The sequence below is a fragment of the Eremomyces bilateralis genome (assembly GCF_010015585.1).
Source record: "Eremomyces bilateralis CBS 781.70 unplaced genomic scaffold P152scaffold_25, whole genome shotgun sequence".
Lineage (NCBI taxonomy): Eukaryota > Fungi > Ascomycota > Dothideomycetes > Eremomycetales > Eremomycetaceae > Eremomyces > Eremomyces bilateralis.
In genome coordinates, this window is record NW_022985091.1 from 237,962 (window position 1) to 259,297 (window position 21,336).

The following is a 21,336-nucleotide window of genomic DNA, read 5'->3' on the forward strand; positions in this document are numbered from 1 at the left end:
GAATATTTCGGTGCCGGCCTGTCGGGGTAAATCCGATGATCGATCTCGAATCCCAGTCGGGCGTACTCACTACTCAGTACTCAGGAACCCGATCTTATCATAACTCACAGTCAAGCGATGAAGGAAAGCTGATATGGATTGAGATGATGGCACGTCGCTGTTAGCTGTTTTGGGTTAGACCCATTCTACAGTAGCTGCGCCAGATATCCAATTGGGGGGACCACTCCTGAAGACGAGATCAGGCCTGAGGGGAGCAAGCAGGCAATCAGAAAGAAGCTACACTATCTTTCTCCCAGACGCGAAGTTGGGCTAGCGTGAAGCCTCAGGTCCAAGATTAGACATCGAAGACTAGATGTGAAATCCCCAGCAGCCTTTCTCCCTGGCTCATGGCTGTTGAAATGAACGGTTCGATTCGAGGGAGCATAGAAGACGATGGTTACAGACATGTCGTGTTCTCAGTTCTCGTATCTTTCATTGATCGCCCAGGAGCCGCGCCACCAAGGCAGCAGAGTGAACGCAAAACCGTCTCGAGAACCAAGATTGCCGATGAAATGGCTAGTTTGTCAAAACACAAAGTTTATGTCACGATTCCGAACCTTGTCCTTTAGAGGCTGAAGCACCAGAGTGGAGATGAGCCATGAGGATTGAGGAGGGGACTCCATGTCTGTGAGAGTCTGATGGTCGTAGGATTCTCCTAAGAATGGCGACGATCGTCCATCATCCTGCAGCTCCTCACATTAAAAGAAAAAGCCTCCCAATGAAAATTTCTTTGAGGTCCTTTTCCTTGCAACTGTCGCATTTACGGACTCTACCGATCTATTAATTTATATTCCGTTCTCATGGGTCTCAACTCTCCTCTCATCGCGTGCGTCACCCTCCCAGCCTCCCCCTCTTTCTGGTGTCCGTACCGTACTGTGGAGTATCAGATATCCATAATCCGCAATTCGCAGGGTACACAATAATATTTGCCATTTGACTATTAATACCTAGTTACAGATTACAGAACTACGGGTATTAGCGCATGTCTGTAGTTGCTATGTAGGTGTTAACCGCTCTGCCGCTGTCTTGATCCATTAAAACTTTCCGGGTCCGAGTGACGTCGGTACCAGATCCTGACCGGACGGGGAGCCTGATCGCATCGCCGGCCCTTGTTGTCTTTATCGTTCGTACCCAGGCCCTACAGCCGGTGCGGATACGGTCCCTCGTCCCCGCTGCTGTCGTAGCCCCGTCGCTCGTATCCCGCCCCATAGAGTACTAGTAAACCCAATATTATTAGTGTATCCAAGTGTGTCCTGTTTCCTGTAGCCCCTAGGGAATAGGCACTTGGTTAGCGGCGCACCGGCGGTCCAGTGCCTAGAACCAGCCAATGCTACCCAGGAAAGCCCAAAGGTAGAACCCCCAAGGATCCCCCAACTCCCAAAAACAGGCGGTGCTCCCGCCTGCTCCCGCCGCTCGAACAGCATCCACATTCAGCTTTGCACAGTTTATACCCTCCCGGCAGGCGTCCACGCCAGGCTTGCAGGCTTGGGGTGTGCAGTGGTGCAGACTGCAGTGCTCCTCTGCAGTTCTGCTGCAAGACTTCATTAGGATCGACCTCCACTACTCCAGTCTCCACCACTCACCAGTCACCACACTCCTTGTCACCACCACTTCCTGTACCAATTGGAATCCGAACAAGCACTACGAAAGTCTCCTCTAATCCTCCACCTCCTTCTGTCCTCAGTCTCTCGACTGGCGAACCGCATCTCTGGCTCTCTATCCGAACTTCGCAACTCGCCGGCATCCTCCCATCTCGAATCATCTGCAAAATCGAGAGGAAATTGGGCCTTCAATCCGGTCATCTGGATCCCGAGCGCGTCACAATTTGGTGGCGTTAATTCCAATCCGGCTATCCCGTCCTGTAGGTCGTATCCCATTGCACTTTGCAGGGTCGCCTGGTTTGCAAAAGTAGTCGGGCCGGTTTTATGCGCTCCATACCCCATCTCCAGCCTACAACCCGCGAATTGACTACCATCGCGACTCGACCGTCCATTCTTTGAATCCGTTTGCCATCACACCCGATTGCCACGACCCGACACGGACTCGACGCCGGACGAACTTGAGTTTCGGTGGCCTTCTGGTCCAGAAACGAGTCCCCGACTCGACATCGCGGTGTGAAGGGGACAACATTATGGAATCGAATCAGGGCGGTGGCACCGCGAACAGCTCAAGCGACTTTGTAAGGACTCGATGGAAACCTGTGATATAGAATTGCCACGCTAACAGCTGTCCGACGTAGGTTCGCAAATTATACAAGTATGTGGAAACGATATCGTCTACGGAGGCTCGCGTTGATCAGGCTGACCGAATGCAGAATGCTGGAGAACCCGACGGATGAAAACATTGTGCGATGGGGCAACGAAGGCGACAGTTTCGTGGTGTTAGAGGTGCGTCCATTGTCCGATGACAACAATAGCGACGTCAATAGAGTGACCCATTGACCGCGTCGCAGAACGAGAAATTCACCAAGCACATCCTCCCGAAGCACTTTAAGCACAGCAACTTTGCGAGTTTCGTCCGACAATTGAACAAATACGACTTCCATAAAGTACGACACAACAATGAAGAATCGGGACAATCGCAGTATGGCCCTGGGGTATGTTGGTTGCCGTCATTGCTCGCGATCGCATTTCGCTGACATGAATAGGCTTGGGAATTCAAACATCCTGATTTCAAGATGAACAATAAAGACGCCCTCGACAACATTCGGCGCAAAGCCCCCGCGGCACGCAAACCGAACCAAGGCCCCGACGATGTGATTGTCCCGACACAACAGATCGACCTGATCAACACGCAACTCGTCGCAACGCAGCAGCAGCTCCAGCAGTTACAGGAACGCTATAACGAGCTCAACATCCATCATTCGATGCTCCTGCAGGAGCTGATGGGCGTGCAGAAGACGGTGGTCAACCACGAGCATGTCATGCAAAATGTCATGAACTTCCTCCACTCGGTCGACGCACAACGACGCCGAGATAGTCGCATGATCAATCCATTCAACCAGGCGACCACCCCAAGCGGCGGAGCCGTCGCTGGCCAGTCGTCGCAACAGCCACAAATCGAGGAGGATGTACCCGCGTCCCCATTACAACAAGCTTCCAAACTCCTCCAAGAGACCAACGCCGATATGCTCCTGAATCCTCGAAACCTCGAGCACATGAACGAGATCTCGATGCGCATGAACGGCACGCTTACGACCCCCCCTCCGGACTACGGCCTTCGGAATAGCCAACAACCGCGACCCGGTAGCAGGGGCGCTCCGCGATCGGCAGGCTCCTCCAGTTCCGTGCGCGCCGGCGAGATTGATACGCTCGTCTATCCCGTCGGGCAGACGAACGGGATCGATCCCATGTATAGCGAGCATATTAACAACATCCCGTATCCGCTACCGACGAAGCCACCGGAACCGACCGACCCACGGTATCAAGGGCCCGAAGCACTGAAGAAGAGCGCGCAGATCGATCCGGGGTGGATACGGCAACCGCAAATCTTGCTGGTGGAGGACGATCCGACCTGTCGAAGGATTGGAGGGAAGTTTTTGTATGCGTTCAATTGTGCGATTGATAGCGCGGTAAGTCTCCATGATGCGAATACTCAGTAATATGATGCTAATGGAGCGCAGTTTGACGGCCTGGAAGCTGTCAACAAGATGCATGGGGGCTCCAAGTACGATCTTGTGCTGATGGACATCATCATGCCAAACCTAGACGGAGTCTCCGCTTGCCATTTGGTCCGCCAATTTGATAACACTCCCATCATCGCCATGACCTCTAATATCCGAAGCGACGACATCTCCATGTATTTCCAGCATGGTAAATACTTCCCTATCCCCTCATCTTGCCCAATCTAATGAATTCCAGGAATGAACGACGTCCTCCCCAAACCATTCACCAAGGAAGGCCTCTTCCAAATGTTGCAAAAGCACCTCCACCACCTCATCAAGCAACCCGGACAAGGCATCGACCCGCAGCTCCAACCCAACCTCACCCCGGCTGGACCCTCCCATTCCGTCGCGGGTTCCACTCCCCGCCCTCCGCACGCGCATACTCACTCCCTCACCCACTCCCTCAAGGAAGAGGAGTCCCCATCCGCCGGCGCATCCAACAAATCCCCCGCGACCACCAGCAACTGGAACTCCCCGAACCAAATCCCGGGCGTCTCCCCCGTCACCTCGTCCGTGACCGACGATTACATGCACCACGTCCCGCAGCAGAACCCGTACGCGGCGCAGATGGCAGGAAATCCGCCTATGGGGTACCCGCAGATGGGCATGCATGGAGGTGGAGGTGCATCCGGCCGGCCGGGGCCGCAACAACCCGGGATACAGCAACAACCACCACAGGGCCAACATCGGCGGCAGATTTCGGAAATCTCGGGCGGGGAGGAGATGGCGGGGAGTGGGAAGCGGCAGATTTATTCTGGGCAGATGGGGATGCAACAACGGCGGTAGGCGACGGGAGAGGACGAGGTCCATCGAAAAACCCTTACAGTGATAGGGGCCGAAAAAGTATACCGTTAATTGTGTGATTTTTGCATGGAATCAAGGGACGGGCCTGTCCCACGGGGATCGAGGGCGGAGAACACGCTGCGCATCCGCTATGATTCGGAACATCATGGCTAGACTGATGCCGGTGGATCGGGCGTTCAAGGTGGATGGGTCTAACTAATATCTTGGAGGCACGATGACTGGGAGGCACATTGCTGGACGCATGGCAGCAGCCCACGGATGCCTCGTCACGGGAAGGCGGGTGGGTGCATTTTCTTCTATCTGACGACATCTACGGATCGCAGAATCGCGTGGGAAGAGCCGAAATCTCAATCGGGAGGCGGCTTTGGAATTTTTCAATTCGATCTTCATTGTAGATACTTGGGTCGCTGTGTTCGCTGCTTCGCTCATGATGTGCAGCCATAGTCAACTCGCAAGCGGACAACACAGGCGGCAATTCCAGCTAGGCTTGCTTCCTTCCGATTATTAGACTGCAATGAAGCCGCGTATCCATCAAAATTTCAATTCTTCCACATGTCCATTGTTCATCGACGTCATGACGAATTTCCCCCACGCCGGGCGATGTCAGGGCGTCACGGCCCGCCGCGCACCACCCGACCTTCCCACCGCGCCGGGTCGACCGCGATTCAGGGACGGGTCCTTGGAACGATTCCAGGGCGACCTGGATCGGGCAAGGGAAGGATCCCGTCTTACGCTCAAAGCTTAGCACCGTGCCGTCGAACGAACTGGATGGATTGAGGGAAAATCGGATGATGAAGACGGGCTTGTGCGTGGGTCTATGGGGGTCTAGAACGGGCGGGATGGGACGATGGAGGTGCGGATATGCAGACATGGGGGGCTCGAGCGCGACGGGCGGGCTGAACGCTGGGCGGGAGAAATTGGGGTGGGAATACCATGATGCGTACGGAGTGGCTGATAAGATATTATTTAGGCGTTTGAGATCATAAGGAAACGTGAAATTACCTGCATGCGATAGGTTATGCGATAGCTGGAGAAAATTATTTGCATCACTGGCTGTATGGTATTCATGGGCACCACAGTTTGGGTCTTTTGAAAATCCGATTAAAGCTTCTGCCCGGCTAGCATCCATGAGAACAATTAATCAATTATGCCGTATGGATTCCTTTCCTTATCTGCCACATGTTGTGACCAATTCATGACCAGTCCTCTCCTTCCGAAAGCGATTCCAAGGGCAGTGGATTGCAAAGGAAGATGCCAAAATGAGATCCACTTCCACACCATTTCTATTTCCCGTCTTTCGGTGCTTCCATTAGGAATGGGATTCCTGTCCAGGAATATTGAGGTACAATCACTGTCGCAAAACCGTATATGAAGCCAGAAAAAGTCCGATGCCATTTTAATCATTCCGCCGCACTTTGAGTTCGCTGCCGACTACATGAGGACGCGCTTGAAAGCTCGTCGAACAACATCGACAATGAGGACATCGGACTGGGACTAAGGAAACAGTATCTTTTGCGGCCAAATGACGACCCAGTCGACAGTTAAGTCTGGAACACTATTCTTGTAAGCACCGTAACATTTAGATATGGGAACTTCATTACCGGTCTGAAAGGTATGCCACTTCCTTCGCATTTCGATGTACCAGCTTTCACCTCCGATGATGGGACGATGCTGTAGATTATGCAGGTGATGTAAATCGGCCCATTAGGGTGTGGCCGCGTCCACTTTGACCTGCATATCTTCTTCTGAGTCGAGTAGCGCCAACGCACGCCAACGAAGCCCCCCGTCAACGTCCGGCTAAACGATATCGGTGATACGTTCGATTATAGTGCCAGGTTCGAGAGGTGTCTCCTCGGTCTTGTCGTCCCCTTCGTTGGAGTCGGAGCCCGCGTCGGAGCTGGCGTCGGATCCCTCGTCGGAGTCGTCGTCGGAGACATCGCCGCCGCCGGATTCCTCATCGGAGTCGTCGTTGGAGCCTTTGTCGGAGTCCTGGTCCGAGTCTTCCACGTACCTTTCATCGGAGTCCCGGTTGGACACTTCGTCGAAATGGTCGGAGTCCTCGTCCTCCTCCTCGCTGCCCGCTTGACCCATCGCTACCACTACCACTGCTCTTGAAGATATCATGGACGTGGCGGCGTGTTCGGCAAGTAGGGCTTCCTCCTTATCCTCCTCCCGGCATCAATTTTGAGGAACCATATTCTTTGACATTTGGGATTGGATTGGGCAGGGATAACACATGCTTTCTCGAAGATCCCGTTAGTAGAGCGTATGGTGAGAACGCGCGATATGGAGAGACTTGTTCGGTGCCGGCCATACACAGGAATTTGATGCGAATAAGTAGAGATGAATACTTATAGGAAATCGGACGACTGATGCAACACAGGACTCATGCGATAACAAGACTGCTATGGAGAGGGATGATGGTGGATATTACAACAACTTGCTGGTTCACCGAAGGTAACACTAAGAGGATATAAGAACGCAAAAGAGAAGCACTGATTAGTATTCAACACAGGCGGTAATACACCAACCCAGACATTTTATTTGTGATGTGCGCATCCATATCTCTGATTGCACCAGGTCGTTGACCAGGCATTGTGCAAGAACTGATGGAGTGAAGACAGCCTGTTTGATGGGATTCCTACGGTTACATGGCCAGGATACTTGGAACGCGAATATGGCCCATTATCAGCTTTATCGGCCATAGGAGCCTAGAGATTCCCCTGGTGATAAGGCGTAGATATTCAAGAAGAGTATTTTCGTGATAATTGAACCGGAATCTGAATATCAGATTTATTATAGTCTGTAAATTGAGCAGCACCTGTAGAATCCAATCAAAAGCCCCTCGTGGACAAGGGTGTGTCTATCGTCACATTTTCTATGCCGCCCAACAGTCATTACATTCACCACCCAATTTCACCCCACAGGACCACAGCACGACCTCCAAACATCCCAGCATTATTTCCTCAATACCTCCATAATAAGTACATAATCTTTATACCCGAATCATAAAGCAGCCGTCAAACCCGGCGGATCCATCACAATGGGCCCGAAAGCGAAGAAAGGCGGAGGGAACGAAAAGTCGAAATCGGCGGAGGAAGAGCGAGAAGATCCGCTCCAGGCAGTGGTATGTGCGGGATATACGCCCGAGGCCGTCGAAACAAGCAGAATGCTAAATTCAGCCATAGGTCCTCGCAGATGCCTTCGAGACTCGATTTCAACCGTTTACTGTCGAGCGACCACGAGTATGACTCCTTCCGAGCTTGCGACTATTACTTTCGTGATGTCTGACGGAATCGCTAGTGCTTGATCACCCTCGCGAACACGCCGCTCATACACTACACTTTGGAATTCTTAGCAAATGCAGGTGTGGAGGAGGTATATGTCTATTGCGGTTCGCATAAGGAGCAGGTGGAGGACTATATAAAGTATGGACGGAGAATTACGGCGCTTGAACCGGAACTGATGATCGGAGCAGCACCTCAAAATGGAACTCGACCTCCTCCCCATTTTCGAAACTCGAAATCATCCGGTCGACATCGAGATCGGTCGGCGACGCAATGCGCGACTTGGATAAGCGAAATATTCTGGTAAACGACTTCATCATCGTATATGGCGATCTGGTCAGCAACGTGCCTCTGGAAGCGGCTCTTGCCGAGCATCGCGCACGACGAGCAAAGGATCCTTCCGCCATCATGACCATGGTGCTCCGGGAAGCCGGAAGGCATCATCGGACGAAAGCGATCCGGAGAAAGCCAGTGTTTGTGATGGACCGGAACGAGAGTTCGAGCAACCGATGCCTGCATTACGAAGAAATGCACTCCCTACCAGGAGGCCGGTACACTAGTATCGACGAAGAGATCCTCACCTCCACTGCCTCGCTCGACATTCGCGGAGACTTGATCGACTGCGGCATTGACATCTGCACCCCGGATGTGATCGCGCAATGGAGTGATAATTTCGACTGGGAGGTCCCACGGAGCGGATTCCTGTATGGCGTTTTGAAAGACTACGAGCTCAATGGCAAGACGATCCACGTGCATATAGTCGAGGACCACTACGCCGCCCGCGCTCAGAATATCCGTTCGTATGATGCCGTTAGCAAGGACGTCATCTCGCGATGGGCGTATCCTCTGTCTCCGGACAGCAACCTCCTCCATACGCAATCCTACAAGCTCCAAAAAGGCAACGTTTACAAGGAAGATGGCGTCATTCTGTCGAGATCCTGCATTATCAACGGCGGAACCGTTCTCGGGCAAGGCACCAGCGTCGGGGATCGAACCAGAATTAGCAAATGTGTTATTGGACGTCGGTGTCAAATTGGCCGAGACGTTCAGTTAGAAGGCGCGTACATCTGGGACGATACAGTTATCGCGGACGGAGCAGATGTTCGACAGGCGATCATCGCCAATGAAGCCGTCGTGGGCAAAAACTGCAAAGTCGAACCCGGCGCATTGATATCTTATGGTGTTCGCATTGCGGATGGGTTCACTGTGCCAGGCACAGCCAGGCTTACGAGATACAGGTCGGAGGATGATGGGAATCCGATCAAGGGAGAAACAGACCCTGCGGCAGTGGGAGACACTGGCGAAGGCTTCCAGTTTATCGATCCGGATGCCGACGAGGAGGAGGTGGAAGCTGACACATCAGGTTTAGGTATTCCATTTCGCCGGCCTCGCATTTTCTTCGCTGACTAGACTTGACAGGGAAACTGGCTCACATGAACCTGTCGACGGATTCCATATCGACGCTCGATTCCGAGGGAGATCTATCCGATGAGGAACCCCGACATCACGACCGGGACGCCGGAGGAAGCATGGTGTCGTTAGTATCGGACGACAGCAGCATGGCACCGCAGTCGGCCGCGGATTTCCACCATGACGCCACAGCCAGCCTGCTCGACTCATTACAGAAAGGCGACCAGCCCGAGAACATCGCCCTCGAGCTGAACGGGCTGCGGATGGCAACGAATGCCAGCGAAAGCCAAGTGCGGAAATCCGTGGTGGCCGCGTTCATGAAGCGGGTATCGCAGGTGATGGAGGACGGCGCGACGGTGCAGCAATCCGTGGAAACGGCATTAGGCAATTTCGGGGATCTGTTGAAGCGGACGATGTTCGATCAGAACCTGGAGGAGAAGAACGATCAGGTGGACTTCATGCTGCTCATCCAGGCGGACATGGTGCATCGGAGCAAGGGGGACACGATCTTGCCGTTCGTGGCGCGGCAGTTGCATGCGATGGAGGTGGTTGAGGAGGAGGGGTTCGAGCAGTGGTGGAACGACCCGCGCAGTTCAAAGGATGCGGCGATGGTGCAAGTGAGGATGAAGACGGAGCCGTTCGTGGATTACCTACTGCAGTCGGACGACGAGTCGGATGAGGATGAGGATGAAGAGAGCGAGGAAGACGAGTGATGAGCGCACGACTGGCAGCGTGATATCTGGGCTGCTTGGCTATACGACGTCTCGAGAGGGAACTTTCTGCAATGCCGTCACGATGTTCCTATTTCATGATAGGGATTCGACCAAACTGGAAAGGGGATCGGTTCCGGAATGTCGACACATACTTCGGCTCCTCGCATCTAATCATTCATCCCTCATAAATGGAGATTCAGCGCCCCTTCAGTTCCGCAATCGGCAAATTCTGTACAATATAAGGATAGATCCATGCGCGTCCCATGGTCGCTTGACGACAGATCAAGTCACAAGTGAGTTCCTTGCGTGTACGGAATTGGTAGTAAGTAGTATCGTTGTCCTAGCCCGGAATGACATCAGCAGGGGCATGGCCCGCGAGGAATCTCGTGCTAGTACGCCATCGTTACCAGACGGTATTTATGTTAATAATATCATTATTATTGATTCTCCGTGACACAGGTTACTATTGTTCGGCATTCCTAGCGCAATGATAGTCCTTTGTGGGCATAAACGCATCTGTTCCTACCTTAGGGTTGTATGCAATCTATAATGGTAGTTAGAAGATAGAAGTAATAACTAGAGGCCTGCTCCTAATGGATGGCAGCTTGAAGATTGGAGACTTGATCCATCGTGGCTGGTCTAGGCAGACGCTGTGTTTGGGGAGAGCGACCATTTGATACCTTTGGCACTTTACTGGTGTTATCTGATACCAAGCACGTTACTGGTTACAACTCATAGCACCTATCTCCATTCCCCATAGGACGTAGGTACATAATTACCTAGATTCGCCATTCATTTGCATCCATGTCATGACCGGCAACCGGAAATAGAAATCAATACCCTACCTTACGCACTCACAAGCAAAGCACCTCATCCTCTGAGTTCCTTTCATGTTCTCTGGCTACACACAACTCTCCATCCGGATCCTTACGTCTTTGCCTCTCCCATGTTCCCCATCGGTTCCCCTCGTTGCTACTGTTAACTTACCCACCCCACCACCATACAGTTAGCTATCCGGTGGCAAACCTGCCTGTCTTGCTTACCAGTCATCCGATAACGAAATACGAATACTTTTGTCTTCCGACATCCAGCTCGCCAGCCCACGGAAACCGGCCTGACGCCTTGCCTTTATTGTCAACCGTCGAGGCAGAACCGGTGCCTCGCCCACCCAGCAACCACCACCTGCAACCAGCAGCGCGAACGCTTGCCAGTTCTCGTCATTCTTCGACGGGATCTCGGCCTGCCTCCGGTCTCCACCACGCTTCCGCGACGCAGTTCCAGGAAGCGGAAGCCCTCGTCCGACCATTCCGCCAGCACCGGCGTGAACCCTCCCCCGCGCAAGAAAGTCGACGTGAGCGGTGCTCAGCGCTTGAAGAAGGCCGCGTTGCCTGCGACTCCTACGACGCTGGGTTCGACTGCCATGGACTCGGATGACGAGTTCAGCGGCCATTCCAGTATGGAGGGCTTTGAGGAGGACGCTTTCGATAGCGATATGAGCGACGAACTTGGTATGAGATGCCTGGGCACTTCGGATGGGCGTTGCTAACATTCCTAGTATCCGACATGGAGGTGGACGCGGACGCAGGCTTCGATTCACAGGATAAGATCATCAAACCGGGACGGAAGGCTTATGAAGTGGACTACCGGGTCTACAGCCCCGCCGAGATACGCGCGTACCAGAACGACCAGATCAACGACGTCTCCCGCATCCTCGAGCAGCCACCAGAAGCGACGGCGATCCTCCTGCGCCATGCGCGCTGGAGCAAGGAGCGGCTGATCGAATCGTACATGGACAACCAGGAGCAGGTGCTGGAGGAGTCGGGCCTCGGCGAGGATTCGGCCGGACCGCCGCGTTTTCAGCAGATTAAAGGGTTTGTGTGCGAGATCTGCTGCGAGGATGAGGAGGGCATGGATACGTTTGCGATGAAATGTGGCCATCGGTTCTGTGCCAACTGCTACAAGCAGTATCTAGCACAAAAGGTCAAGGATGAGGGGGAAGCCGCGCATATCAAGTGTCCCGGAGATGGTTGTAACCGGATAGTTGATTCAAAGTCGGTCGATCTCCTCGTGTCGACGGACCTGAAAGATAGGTATGGCACCATTTATTCTAGAGGCAAACCCATGACTAATGACGACAGGTATCAAACGCTCCTAATCCGAACATACGTGGATGACAAGGAGAATCTCAAGTGGTGCCCGGCTCCGAACTGCGAGTATGCGATAGACTGCGGGGTGAAGCCGAGAGAGCTGGCCACCGTCGTTCCCACCGTCCGTTGCAAGTGCAGCCATGACTGGTGTTTTGGTTGCACGCTGAACGACCACCAACCGGCGCCATGCCGGCTGGTGCGGAAATGGTTGAAGAAATGCGAGGATGACTCCGAAACCGCTAACTGGATCTCGGCTCACACCAAAGAATGCCCCAAGTGCCAGTCGACGATCGAGAAGAACGGAGGGTGCAATCACATGACGTGTCGTAAGTGTCGTCACGAGTTCTGCTGGATGTGTATGGGTCACTGGCAGGAGCATGGCAACAGCTGGTACAACTGCAATCGATACGAGGAGAAAAGCGGCTCGGAAGCACGCGATGCCCAGGCCAAGTCTCGGCAGTCTCTGGAACGGTACTTGCATTACTACAACCGCTACGCCAACCACGAGCAGTCAGCGCGCCTCGACAAAGACATCTACCTCAAGACAGAGAAGAAGATGACGCAACTGCAGTCGTCGTCGGGCATGTCCTGGATTGAAGTGCAGTTCCTCGAAGGAGCGTCGCAGGCCCTCCAGCAGTGCCGGCAGACACTCAAGTGGACCTATGCGTTCGCATATTACCTAGCGCGCAACAACCAGACGGAGATCTTCGAAGACAACCAGAAAGACCTGGAGATGGCGGTCGAGAACCTGAGCGAGATGTTCGAGAAGCCGGCGGACCAGCTCAAAGATCTCAAGGGGGATATGATGGACAAGACGTCGTACTGTAACAAGCGCCGGATCATCCTACTGGAAGTGACCGCCGAGCGATTGAAACAAGGTGAGAGTCACCGCTCGGACTTTGGGACCAGTGAGGCTAACTCGCGGGCAGGCGCTTGGGAGTTTAATACGGATTTATCGGCATAACTGGGATCTATATGGATCGTGGGAATTCGGGCAGGAAGCCGGGAATCTGGGGGGGATTCCGTGAAGGATCTGAGGCACGGCTCGGACCATTTCATGATTGGTTCTCGACCAACCCTTGTGCCTCTTCGACAGCGTTGATTTCATCTGGTGCATTGATAGGCGTATTATATGATCACAGCGGTAGGCCTGGTGTTTTCCGGGGAGGAACATGAATATGCATGGTGCCAACTGCAAACATAGGGAAGGAGGGCATTTACAGTTTCCAGGGACCGCACTTAGTCACTTCACTCATCGCTGCCAAGTGCCAACATCACGACGGGCAGGATTCGCAATAGAAGGGTTGATTAGGCAGATATTCCAGATTTTATTTTCCTCGGTCAGCTGGCGGTGTTTAAGGCTATAATATCATAGGATCGTTTGTGACACAGTCTTTTTCGGATTTCAGGCTCTCACCTTACAGTACTATGGGCTGAAGGCTGAAGCCCTGAAGGCGAGAAGGGGCTGCGCCACTGATAGGGTAATCGGATGGAACATGCGGGTTGTCGAATGATCATGGATTAGAAATCTAAGATTGTATTTACCAACGATGATCTTGATTGCTAGTGTTGTTAGGGTAGATATTGCGGAAGAAAACACCATTGCCACGTAAGCATAAGTGACGGAAGTGAGTGTTGGAGTGACGGTGAATAATTCAAGGCCTTTATATGTATTATTGTACAGTGAGAGAGAGAGATTCATACGCCCGTCAGGCCTCTCTGCGAGGCCCATGTGGGGATTATTGTACAGTATGGGTGTGACATCTGATGAAATGGAGGGAGTTCGTTGTTCAGAGTGAAGGGAAAGCACGTGCCCCCCACCTTCCTCATTCTGTTTAAAATCAGTGGTTCTTTCTCTCTTTCGCAGCGGCCGACTCAGCGCTCCACTTGTACAACCCTCCCACCAAAACCCTCCCACCACACAGACGCTCTGACACACTAGTTGCAACTCAGACTTCCACTTCCACCAGATCTCTCTCACCATCGACACCACCCACTCCATATCACCAACCTCTCTCTCACTCACTCACCCACTCTCTCTGCCTCTCTTCAGTTGCATCATCCTCCTTCTGACCATCCTTCTCACCCTCGCCACCCATCATGGCTCTCAAGCGAATCAACAAAGAACTGACCGATCTTGGCCGGTAAGTGCGCAAATCTCCGCCCTTCAGCCTCAGATCGCCACGAGCGCTCATCCGCCCCTTCGCCGCGCCGCCGTCGACGCTCTCCCGGCGACGTGTGGGCGTCGACGAAATCTTCCTTCGATCATATACTGACGCCGTTTGCAGAGACCCGCCATCATCCTGCTCAGCTGGGCCGATCGGCGATGATTTGGTACGTGGGATCTTGCCTTGCCAGCGTGCGGAGGGCCGGCGTTTGGCGCTGGCGCCGCACGCTGGAGTTGACGATGGGTTTGGGATGAGTTTTTACTGACGCGGGGTTTTTCGTGTAGTTTCACTGGCAAGCCACGATCATGGGACCGGTAAGTTCACTGCGTTTATCACCCGCGACCCCCCTCCTCATGGGGAGGAAGTCGAAAAGGATTTCGAACGGGAGCTGACAAACGATGCAGAGCGACTCACCATACTCCGGCGGTGTATTCTTCCTTGCCATCCACTTCCCCACCGACTACCCGTTCAAGCCGCCGAAGGTCAACTTCACCACTCGCATCTACCACCCCAACATCAACTCCAACGGCAGCATCTGCTTGGACATCCTGCGGGATCAGTGGAGCCCGGCTCTAACCATTTCAAAAGGTATTTCCCCTCGTCGGACCTCATTTCTATCGACGTCAATCTAACGCCACCCATAGTCCTCCTCTCGATATGCTCGATGCTGACGGACCCGAACCCCGACGATCCGCTTGTTCCCGAGATTGCTCATCTCTACAAGACCGATCGAGCACGGTATGAGGCCACAGCAAGGGAGTGGACCCGGAAGTATGCCATTTAGAGCGGCATACCGACGGTGTAGCGAGGTGGTTCGCGAGTCTGCGACGGCGTGAGAGACGCATCCGATCGAGGCGAGGGCCTGTGCCCTAACCGTTCTTGCAACCCGGACACGTCGATCAGGTAGAGGAAGTGCACGAGTGGACATACAAATGGAATCACAATAGTTATCATAACCTGCTGAGCCGACTTTTCCTTATCCGTAACACTGCAAGGAGCTCGTCGAACGGCCGTTGTGGGGGGATTGCTTTTCTGACGTTTATGCATATTGGGTCTATGTTTTCTACACACGTTCCGGTCTCGGACTTCGCTGAGTTTATCTATCCTAATTTGCTCATGTCGTGTATTGGGGAGTCCACGGGCATTTAGAACGTCCGCCACCAGAAACCAATCAATTTGTCGGTCGATATGCGTGTTCAAAACCGCAGTGCTGTGAAATCTGCCGCCAGTCCGCCCATTGCGGTGGGACGAAACCGTCTGATCGGTGAGAGATTTGATTTCGGTGACGACGCCTCCAACCCGCCGGACGACGCTCCGAACCGCTCGAGCAACACGCGCTCCTTCTTGTAGATGGGTTCGCAGGCCCCGACCATCGTCACCAGCATCGGACGGTCCCCGCGGCCTTGCTCATGCTCCGTGAGACTGTGCTCGAGTCGCTTCAACAGGTAGCCGAAAGTGGTTCGGATGTGTTTGATCGCGATGGCCTTGAAGCCGAGATCGTTGGACGGGTCCGCGGGATCTTGGAGGTAGAGTAAGTACGGGTACTGAGGGTCGACGAGCGACCGTTTTTCGATCTTCCCCATCGTCTGCTCGATCGTCAGCCATGATTCATTCTAGGTTATTGATCTCACGATTTGGACCGGTGCATCATACCTTCGCTGCCTTGCTCTTCGGATCCCCCTTTTCAATCACCCCCGGCGGCAGTACCGACGCCCCATATTTGTACGTATTGTTCTGATGCCAGTACCGCAGCACCTTCATCAGCAACTGCGCGGGGTTCATATCCGGCATCATTTGACTACACGCCGCGGCCATCATGAACAGCGAATACGACCCCATCCCACCCTCATGCACCGTCATCAACCCCCTCACCTCCAGCGTCGTCCGCAGCACCAAAAACACCTCCCGCAGCGCCGGACACCCCCCCAGCAACTGCCTCACCGCGTCCATCTGCCGTTTCCGCGCGCCCGGCACCAGCGACCCCGTCACCTGCACCTTTAGCCCCGACGGCCGATGCAACGCATCCACCAATGGATACCGCGCCCAATGAATCTCCACTCCCTCCCACTCCCCCGACCGTTCCAACACATCCTTCAACCGCCCCAGACAACTCCTTAACTTCTCCTTCCCCGCCGTGGCCGTCATCGTCCCGTTCTCCAGCGCCCTACGCTCCGCGTCTTTCAGCCCGAGGTTCATGTCGATGTCCGACACCGCCGCGCTCAACCCCGTCGCCTCTGACCCGAACGTGTCGACCGGCCGCGCGGGGAACAGCGAGTGGAGAACCCGGCTCATCGCGCGGATCACGTGCGTGCGTGCCGTGCGCTCGGCTGGGGTGGGTTGGATGTAGGCGGCAAAGGCGCGGATTTCGGCGTCGAGGCGGTCGGCGGGCGGGAGCGGTGGGGAGGAGGAGGTGGTGGACGCGGGGGAGAACCACGGCCAGGGGCCCCAGCTGGTTTGGGCGGTGAGGGGGGGGATGTAGGCACCTTCGTATTCGATGGGGGATTTGGCGTGGGGGACGGTGGTGGCGAGGGAGAGGAGGTGGCGGCCGACGATGGGGGGGATGGAAGGGGGGTGGTGGGGTTGGGGTTTGGAGGGGGAGAAGGGAGAGGGGGTGGTGGAGGTGCGGTTGGGGGTAGGGGGGAGGAGATCTTGGAGGAGCCAGTCTACGGCATCGGCACCTCGTCCTGGGGTTATCTTCGTGATAGAGAAGCCGTCGAACGAAGGTAGTGTGGGAGTTCGATCTGGAAGGCCCGTCGCAATCGAGTCTTCTGCAGTGCTGGCGGGCGTCTCCATTGGTCTCCGCGCGGTGGCATGGAACGAGCTCCTCTGCACGAGGGGCCCATGGCGTGGTCTTTTTCTAGACACGTCGAGCCCGCTTCGATATGGGCACCCGGCGGATGCGCAATCTAGGTGTACGGAGCGTGTCGTTACGGAGGCATCGAAAGCGGCGTTCGCCCAGACGCGGGCATGGGAGGCGGTGGTTCGCATTCCCTAACCTACCAATTGGCTATGAGCTTTAGGGAGGGACGGAGTCGATGGGGCGAGGAAGGATGGAGGTTACTGACTTTGAATATGTCACGGCAAGACACCGATTTTCTATACGGACCCGAGAGAGGTCATTGCTATTGTTGTCGGGACAGGGTTTGAGAATAATACCCTGTTACGAAGGATATAAGGCGATAAGGCGATAAGGCATATATAATTATCGGATTAGTGCACATCAGTGCAAATCAGTGAACACTGCCACATCCTGTCGCGTGCGCACCTAAATCTACTGCGTCCAGATTCCAGAGGGGGCAGGAATTGCCGAATCTCTGATCAAGGAATTCCTTGAGGGGCCCAACGAAGATGGACAATTCATGCCTCGCGGCCTCAGGCCTCCAGGTGCTAGCTGTGGCTGGGCTGGTCTCGGCAGCCTTGCCCAGGCGTTCTATTGCAGTGACGTTGACGACGACGTGGGGCTATCAACCACCAACTCGCTCCCATCCATACGCAACTTTTCTACCTATCTCCGGTCCATCAGCCTATTGCTTCCGACTTCTAATGCCTTTGTTGCTAGCATCCCCGGTTCAATTCCTCTCTCCTTGTCCCTCTTGGTATCTTGTTTTGGTTCGTCGTCTTTGAGCAGGTTCCAGACTAGGAGTCCGTCCGCATCGACTCTCACTCATCCGACCTATACGTTACCCTTTTTCTACATTGCTTCTGAAAACGGCATTGTGAATAGCAATTGGACTGTCTTTCGCTATGTTATGACGTGTTGCTGTCGAGTAAATATCTATTCCTTCAGGTGAGCCCCCATTCGCTCTACTCGTACGGCATCAACCCAGGCCGACATCTGGGTGTTCATGGGTTGGAGAACCGGCTGTCCTTGTCCTCTTTGATCGCTAACTATCGTATGCGCAGATCCGATCGCAACCTCGGGCCTCGCCATAATGTCTTTGTCCAGTTCTCCCAGTCCCCATAACGATCCCGTTGTAACCCCCGGCTTTCCCTTGGGAGAGAAGTCCGCCTATGTGGATGACGTCGGGGGGATGAGGGAGAGGGGAGATATCCAGTCGGTCTCAGAAGCCCGGAACTCTGGATCACCGACCCCAGTGGGTACTGTGTCGGGAACCGGTAACGACCTGATGAGCCGACTCAGCCTGACTGGCGACTCTGAGGAGAAAGAGGATGGATATTTCAACCCGAGAACCGCCCACCCGAACCTCAACCTCAGCGGCTCCATCATCTCCGCGACCTTTTGTATACCGTACGATGTTGGATTGAAACCGCGGTCAGACTGGGTAAGGATCAGCGAGTCGACATGAGATCAGCAAGAAGATTGACATCGTCAGGAACTGAAACCGAGAAGAGGCACATCCGCCCTTTACGACTCCCTGGCTTACCTCGCCTCCCCCGAATCCACATGGAACCACACCCTTGTTGGCTGGACGGGAGAAATCAGTCAGCTCGCCGAGCCTCCCAGTACCGGACAGGCGATCATCAATGCCCTCGGCCAACTGATCCCGCTCAACAAAGCCGCTGCCCCCATCCCGGTGAATGTCAACCGCAACCTCCCTGAACCGGAAAACCCCGAAGGCATTCGGATTACCAAAGCCGATCGAGACCGGCTGGAGAAGCAGCTCAACCAGAGCGACCGCGGCACCATGGTTCCGGTCTGGCTACTCGACGATGAAAATGAGGACCAGGATGGGAATTACCTTATCAAAGATCAGCGGCGTTGGCGACGATATCCAGAGCATCAGTTATACACCCTGTTTCATTACAAGCTCAACCAGCCAGACGACGGGCGAGCGGTGCGTAAGGCGTGGGCAGACTACTACCGGATGAACAAGATTTTCGCCGACAAGATCGTGGCGATCTATAAACCCGGAGACGTCATCATCGTCCACGATTACAATCTGCTGCTTTTGCCAAGTTTGCTGCGACAACGCCTCCCAGGGGTGTTCATTGGTTTCTATCTACATGTCCCATTCCCGAGCAGCGAGTTCTACCGGTGTCTCAGTCGACGGAAGGAGATCTTGGAAGGCGTGCTCGGTGCCAATATGATTGGTTTCCAATCGTATAGTTACTCCCGCCACTTTGCTTCTTGCTGCACGCGCATTTTGGGCTTTGAATCATCCGCAGCAGGGGTGGACGCATACGGAGCGCATGTTGCAACCGACGTATTCCCCATCGGAATAAATGCCGCCAAGGCCGAGAAAGATGCGTTCGGTGACCCATCCATCGATGAAAAAATCAAACGGATCAAGGAGATGTATGCGGGGAAGAAGATCATCGTCGGCCGTGACCGACTCGATACCGCGAAGGGCGTGACCCAGAAACTGCAGGGTTTCCAGGCGCTCCTCGAGAAGTATCCCGAATGGCGGGATAAAGTCGTCCTCATCCAGATCACCAGCTCCAGCAGCCTGGATATGCAGACCGATGATGAAGAGACGAACACAGTCAACAAGATTGGAGACCTGGTCCACACGATCAACGGGAAGTATGGATCACTACAGTTCTCGCCCGTCCATCACTTCCCGCAGTACGTGCCCAAGGAGGAGTACTTTGCGCTTCTGCGCGCCGCAGACGTGGGCTTGATCACGTCGGTCCGAGATGGTATCAACACGACCAGCCTCGAGTATGTGGTCTGCCAGAAAGACAACCACGGGCCGTTGATCTTGTCGGAATTCTCGGGAACGGCTGGAAGTCTCACCAACGCGATTCATGTCAACCCCTGGGACTTTGACGGGGTGGCGAATGCGATTGTATATGCCTTGACCATGAGCCCCGAGGAACGCAAAGAGCGACAGGAAAATCTCTACGCACATGTGACATCGAGCACCGTCCAGTCCTGGACCAACAGCTTCCTTCGCCGCCTCCTCGCCAACCTCGCGTCCTTCGACCAATCCTCCGCAACCCCGCCCTTGGACCGCTCGAAGCTCCTGGCGCAGTACCGCAAAGCCAAGCGGCGGCTCTTCATGTTCGACTACGACGGGACGCTCGTCAACATCGTGCAGTCGCCCTCCGCGGCGATCCCCTCGGACCGGATCATCCGCACGCTGAAGACCCTGGCCTCCGACCCGCACAACGAGGTGTGGATCATCAGCGGCCGCGACCAGGCGTTCCTCGACGAGTGGTGGGGCCACATCTCCGAGCTGGGCCTGTCTGCAGAGCATGGCAGTTTCCTGCGGGAACCACGCACGGAGGAATGGGTCAACCTGGCCGAGGAAATGGACATGGGTTGGCAACAGGAGGTGGTCGACATCTTTCAACAGTATACGGAGCGCACTCAAGGTAACCTATCCACATTCTCCAAACCAACCCGCGATCCCTCGTTACCCCGGCTGCAACCTCCCACTAACCACCCCAGGCTCCTTCATCGAGGCGAAAAAGATCGCCCTGACCTGGCACTACCGCCGCGCTGACCCCGAATTCGGCACCTTCCAGGCTCGGGAGTGCCAAGATCTGCTCCAGGCCACCGTGGGTAAAAAATGGGACGTGGATGTCATGGCCGGCAAGGCGAACCTGGAAGTCCGGCCGCGCTTCTTGAACAAGGGCGCCATCGCCAAGCGGCTGGTGGAGCAGTATCGCGGTAACCCGGCGATGGAGCCGGATTTCGTTTTGTGCCTGGGCGACGATTTTACGGACGAAGGTAGGCATAACCTCCAGCGATACTCGGTGTTCCGTTCGTGCGCTAATCATCGATTACAGATATGTTCCGCTCCCTGCGTAACTGCCGACTGCCCTCCTCGCAGGTCTTCTCGGTCACCGTGGGCGCGAGCTCCAAGCAGACGCATGCCAGCTGGCACCTGCTCGAGCCGTCGGATGTCATATCGGTCATTCAGCTGCTCAACGGGTCGGCGGATGCGGGGAACGTCGGGGCGGTGGCGGTGGTGGATGGGGGGCATATTCCCGACACGCGATAGATCCCACGACAAAATCATGGGGCGGGTGCCTGATTAGCGTCGATGTTGCTGGGTTTGGCGACAATAGGAACGGGATGCGAGGCTCATGTTCGGACGAGCTGGATTGTATAGAAGGGACGGAATGCGGTCGATTTCGACGCGAAAAATAGACGATGTTTTTTGGCCATATGGTTGGATTGCCCAGGGGTTGGGG

General features: G+C 54.6%; 7 protein-coding genes across 7 annotated transcripts; 5 read left to right on the plus strand and 2 right to left on the minus strand.

Annotated features, from left to right (window-relative positions):
• Positions 1 to 2,297: 2,297 nt before the first annotated feature.
• P152DRAFT_403335 (response regulator) lies at positions 2,298 to 4,489 on the plus strand (the record flags this gene model as incomplete). Its single annotated transcript, XM_033676699.1, has 5 exons — positions 2,298 to 2,426; positions 2,492 to 2,635; positions 2,687 to 3,610; positions 3,662 to 3,851; positions 3,900 to 4,489. 5 exons carry the CDS (start codon positions 2,298 to 2,300, stop codon positions 4,487 to 4,489), a joined length of 1,977 nt encoding a protein of 658 aa, XP_033531044.1.
• Positions 4,490 to 6,304: 1,815 nt separating this feature from the next.
• Positions 6,305 to 6,631, minus strand: P152DRAFT_476543 (uncharacterized protein; the record flags this gene model as incomplete). Its single annotated transcript, XM_033681516.1, has 1 exon — positions 6,305 to 6,631. One exon carries the CDS (start codon positions 6,629 to 6,631, stop codon positions 6,305 to 6,307), a length of 327 nt encoding a protein of 108 aa, XP_033531045.1.
• Positions 6,632 to 7,420: 789 nt separating this feature from the next.
• On the plus strand, positions 7,421 to 10,326 carry P152DRAFT_461602 (nucleotide-diphospho-sugar transferase). The gene is made up of 5 exons (XM_033680161.1): positions 7,421 to 7,634; positions 7,696 to 7,752; positions 7,811 to 7,935; positions 7,986 to 9,163; positions 9,214 to 10,326. The coding sequence occupies exons 1-5, from the start codon at positions 7,551 to 7,553 to the stop codon at positions 9,915 to 9,917; spliced, it is 2,148 nt and encodes a 715-aa protein (XP_033531046.1). The 5' UTR covers positions 7,421 to 7,550; the 3' UTR covers positions 9,918 to 10,326.
• Positions 10,327 to 10,807: 481 nt separating this feature from the next.
• P152DRAFT_452093 (uncharacterized protein) lies at positions 10,808 to 13,028 on the plus strand (the record flags this gene model as incomplete). The annotated part of the gene is made up of 4 exons (XM_033678272.1): positions 10,808 to 10,922; positions 11,009 to 11,425; positions 11,473 to 12,007; positions 12,056 to 13,028. The coding sequence occupies 4 exons, from the start codon at positions 10,808 to 10,810 to the stop codon at positions 13,026 to 13,028; spliced, it is 2,040 nt and encodes a 679-aa protein (XP_033531047.1).
• A 1,023-nt stretch (positions 13,029 to 14,051) lies between these two features.
• On the plus strand, positions 14,052 to 14,990 carry P152DRAFT_461605 (putative ubiquitin conjugating enzyme). The gene is made up of 4 exons (XM_033680162.1): positions 14,052 to 14,208; positions 14,353 to 14,398; positions 14,517 to 14,546; positions 14,637 to 14,990. The coding sequence occupies exons 1-4, from the start codon at positions 14,165 to 14,167 to the stop codon at positions 14,862 to 14,864; spliced, it is 348 nt and encodes a 115-aa protein (XP_033531048.1). The 5' UTR covers positions 14,052 to 14,164; the 3' UTR covers positions 14,865 to 14,990.
• Positions 14,991 to 15,428: 438 nt separating this feature from the next.
• Positions 15,429 to 17,220, minus strand: P152DRAFT_452094 (uncharacterized protein; the record flags this gene model as incomplete). The annotated part of the gene is made up of 2 exons (XM_033678273.1): positions 15,429 to 15,818; positions 15,886 to 17,220. The coding sequence occupies 2 exons, from the start codon at positions 17,218 to 17,220 to the stop codon at positions 15,429 to 15,431; spliced, it is 1,725 nt and encodes a 574-aa protein (XP_033531049.1).
• Positions 17,221 to 18,359: 1,139 nt separating this feature from the next.
• On the plus strand, positions 18,360 to 21,143 carry P152DRAFT_403357 (uncharacterized protein; the record flags this gene model as incomplete). Its single annotated transcript, XM_033676700.1, has 4 exons — positions 18,360 to 18,515; positions 18,567 to 20,511; positions 20,588 to 20,869; positions 20,929 to 21,143. The coding sequence occupies 4 exons, from the start codon at positions 18,360 to 18,362 to the stop codon at positions 21,141 to 21,143; spliced, it is 2,598 nt and encodes an 865-aa protein (XP_033531050.1).
• Positions 21,144 to 21,336: the final 193 nt, after the last annotated feature.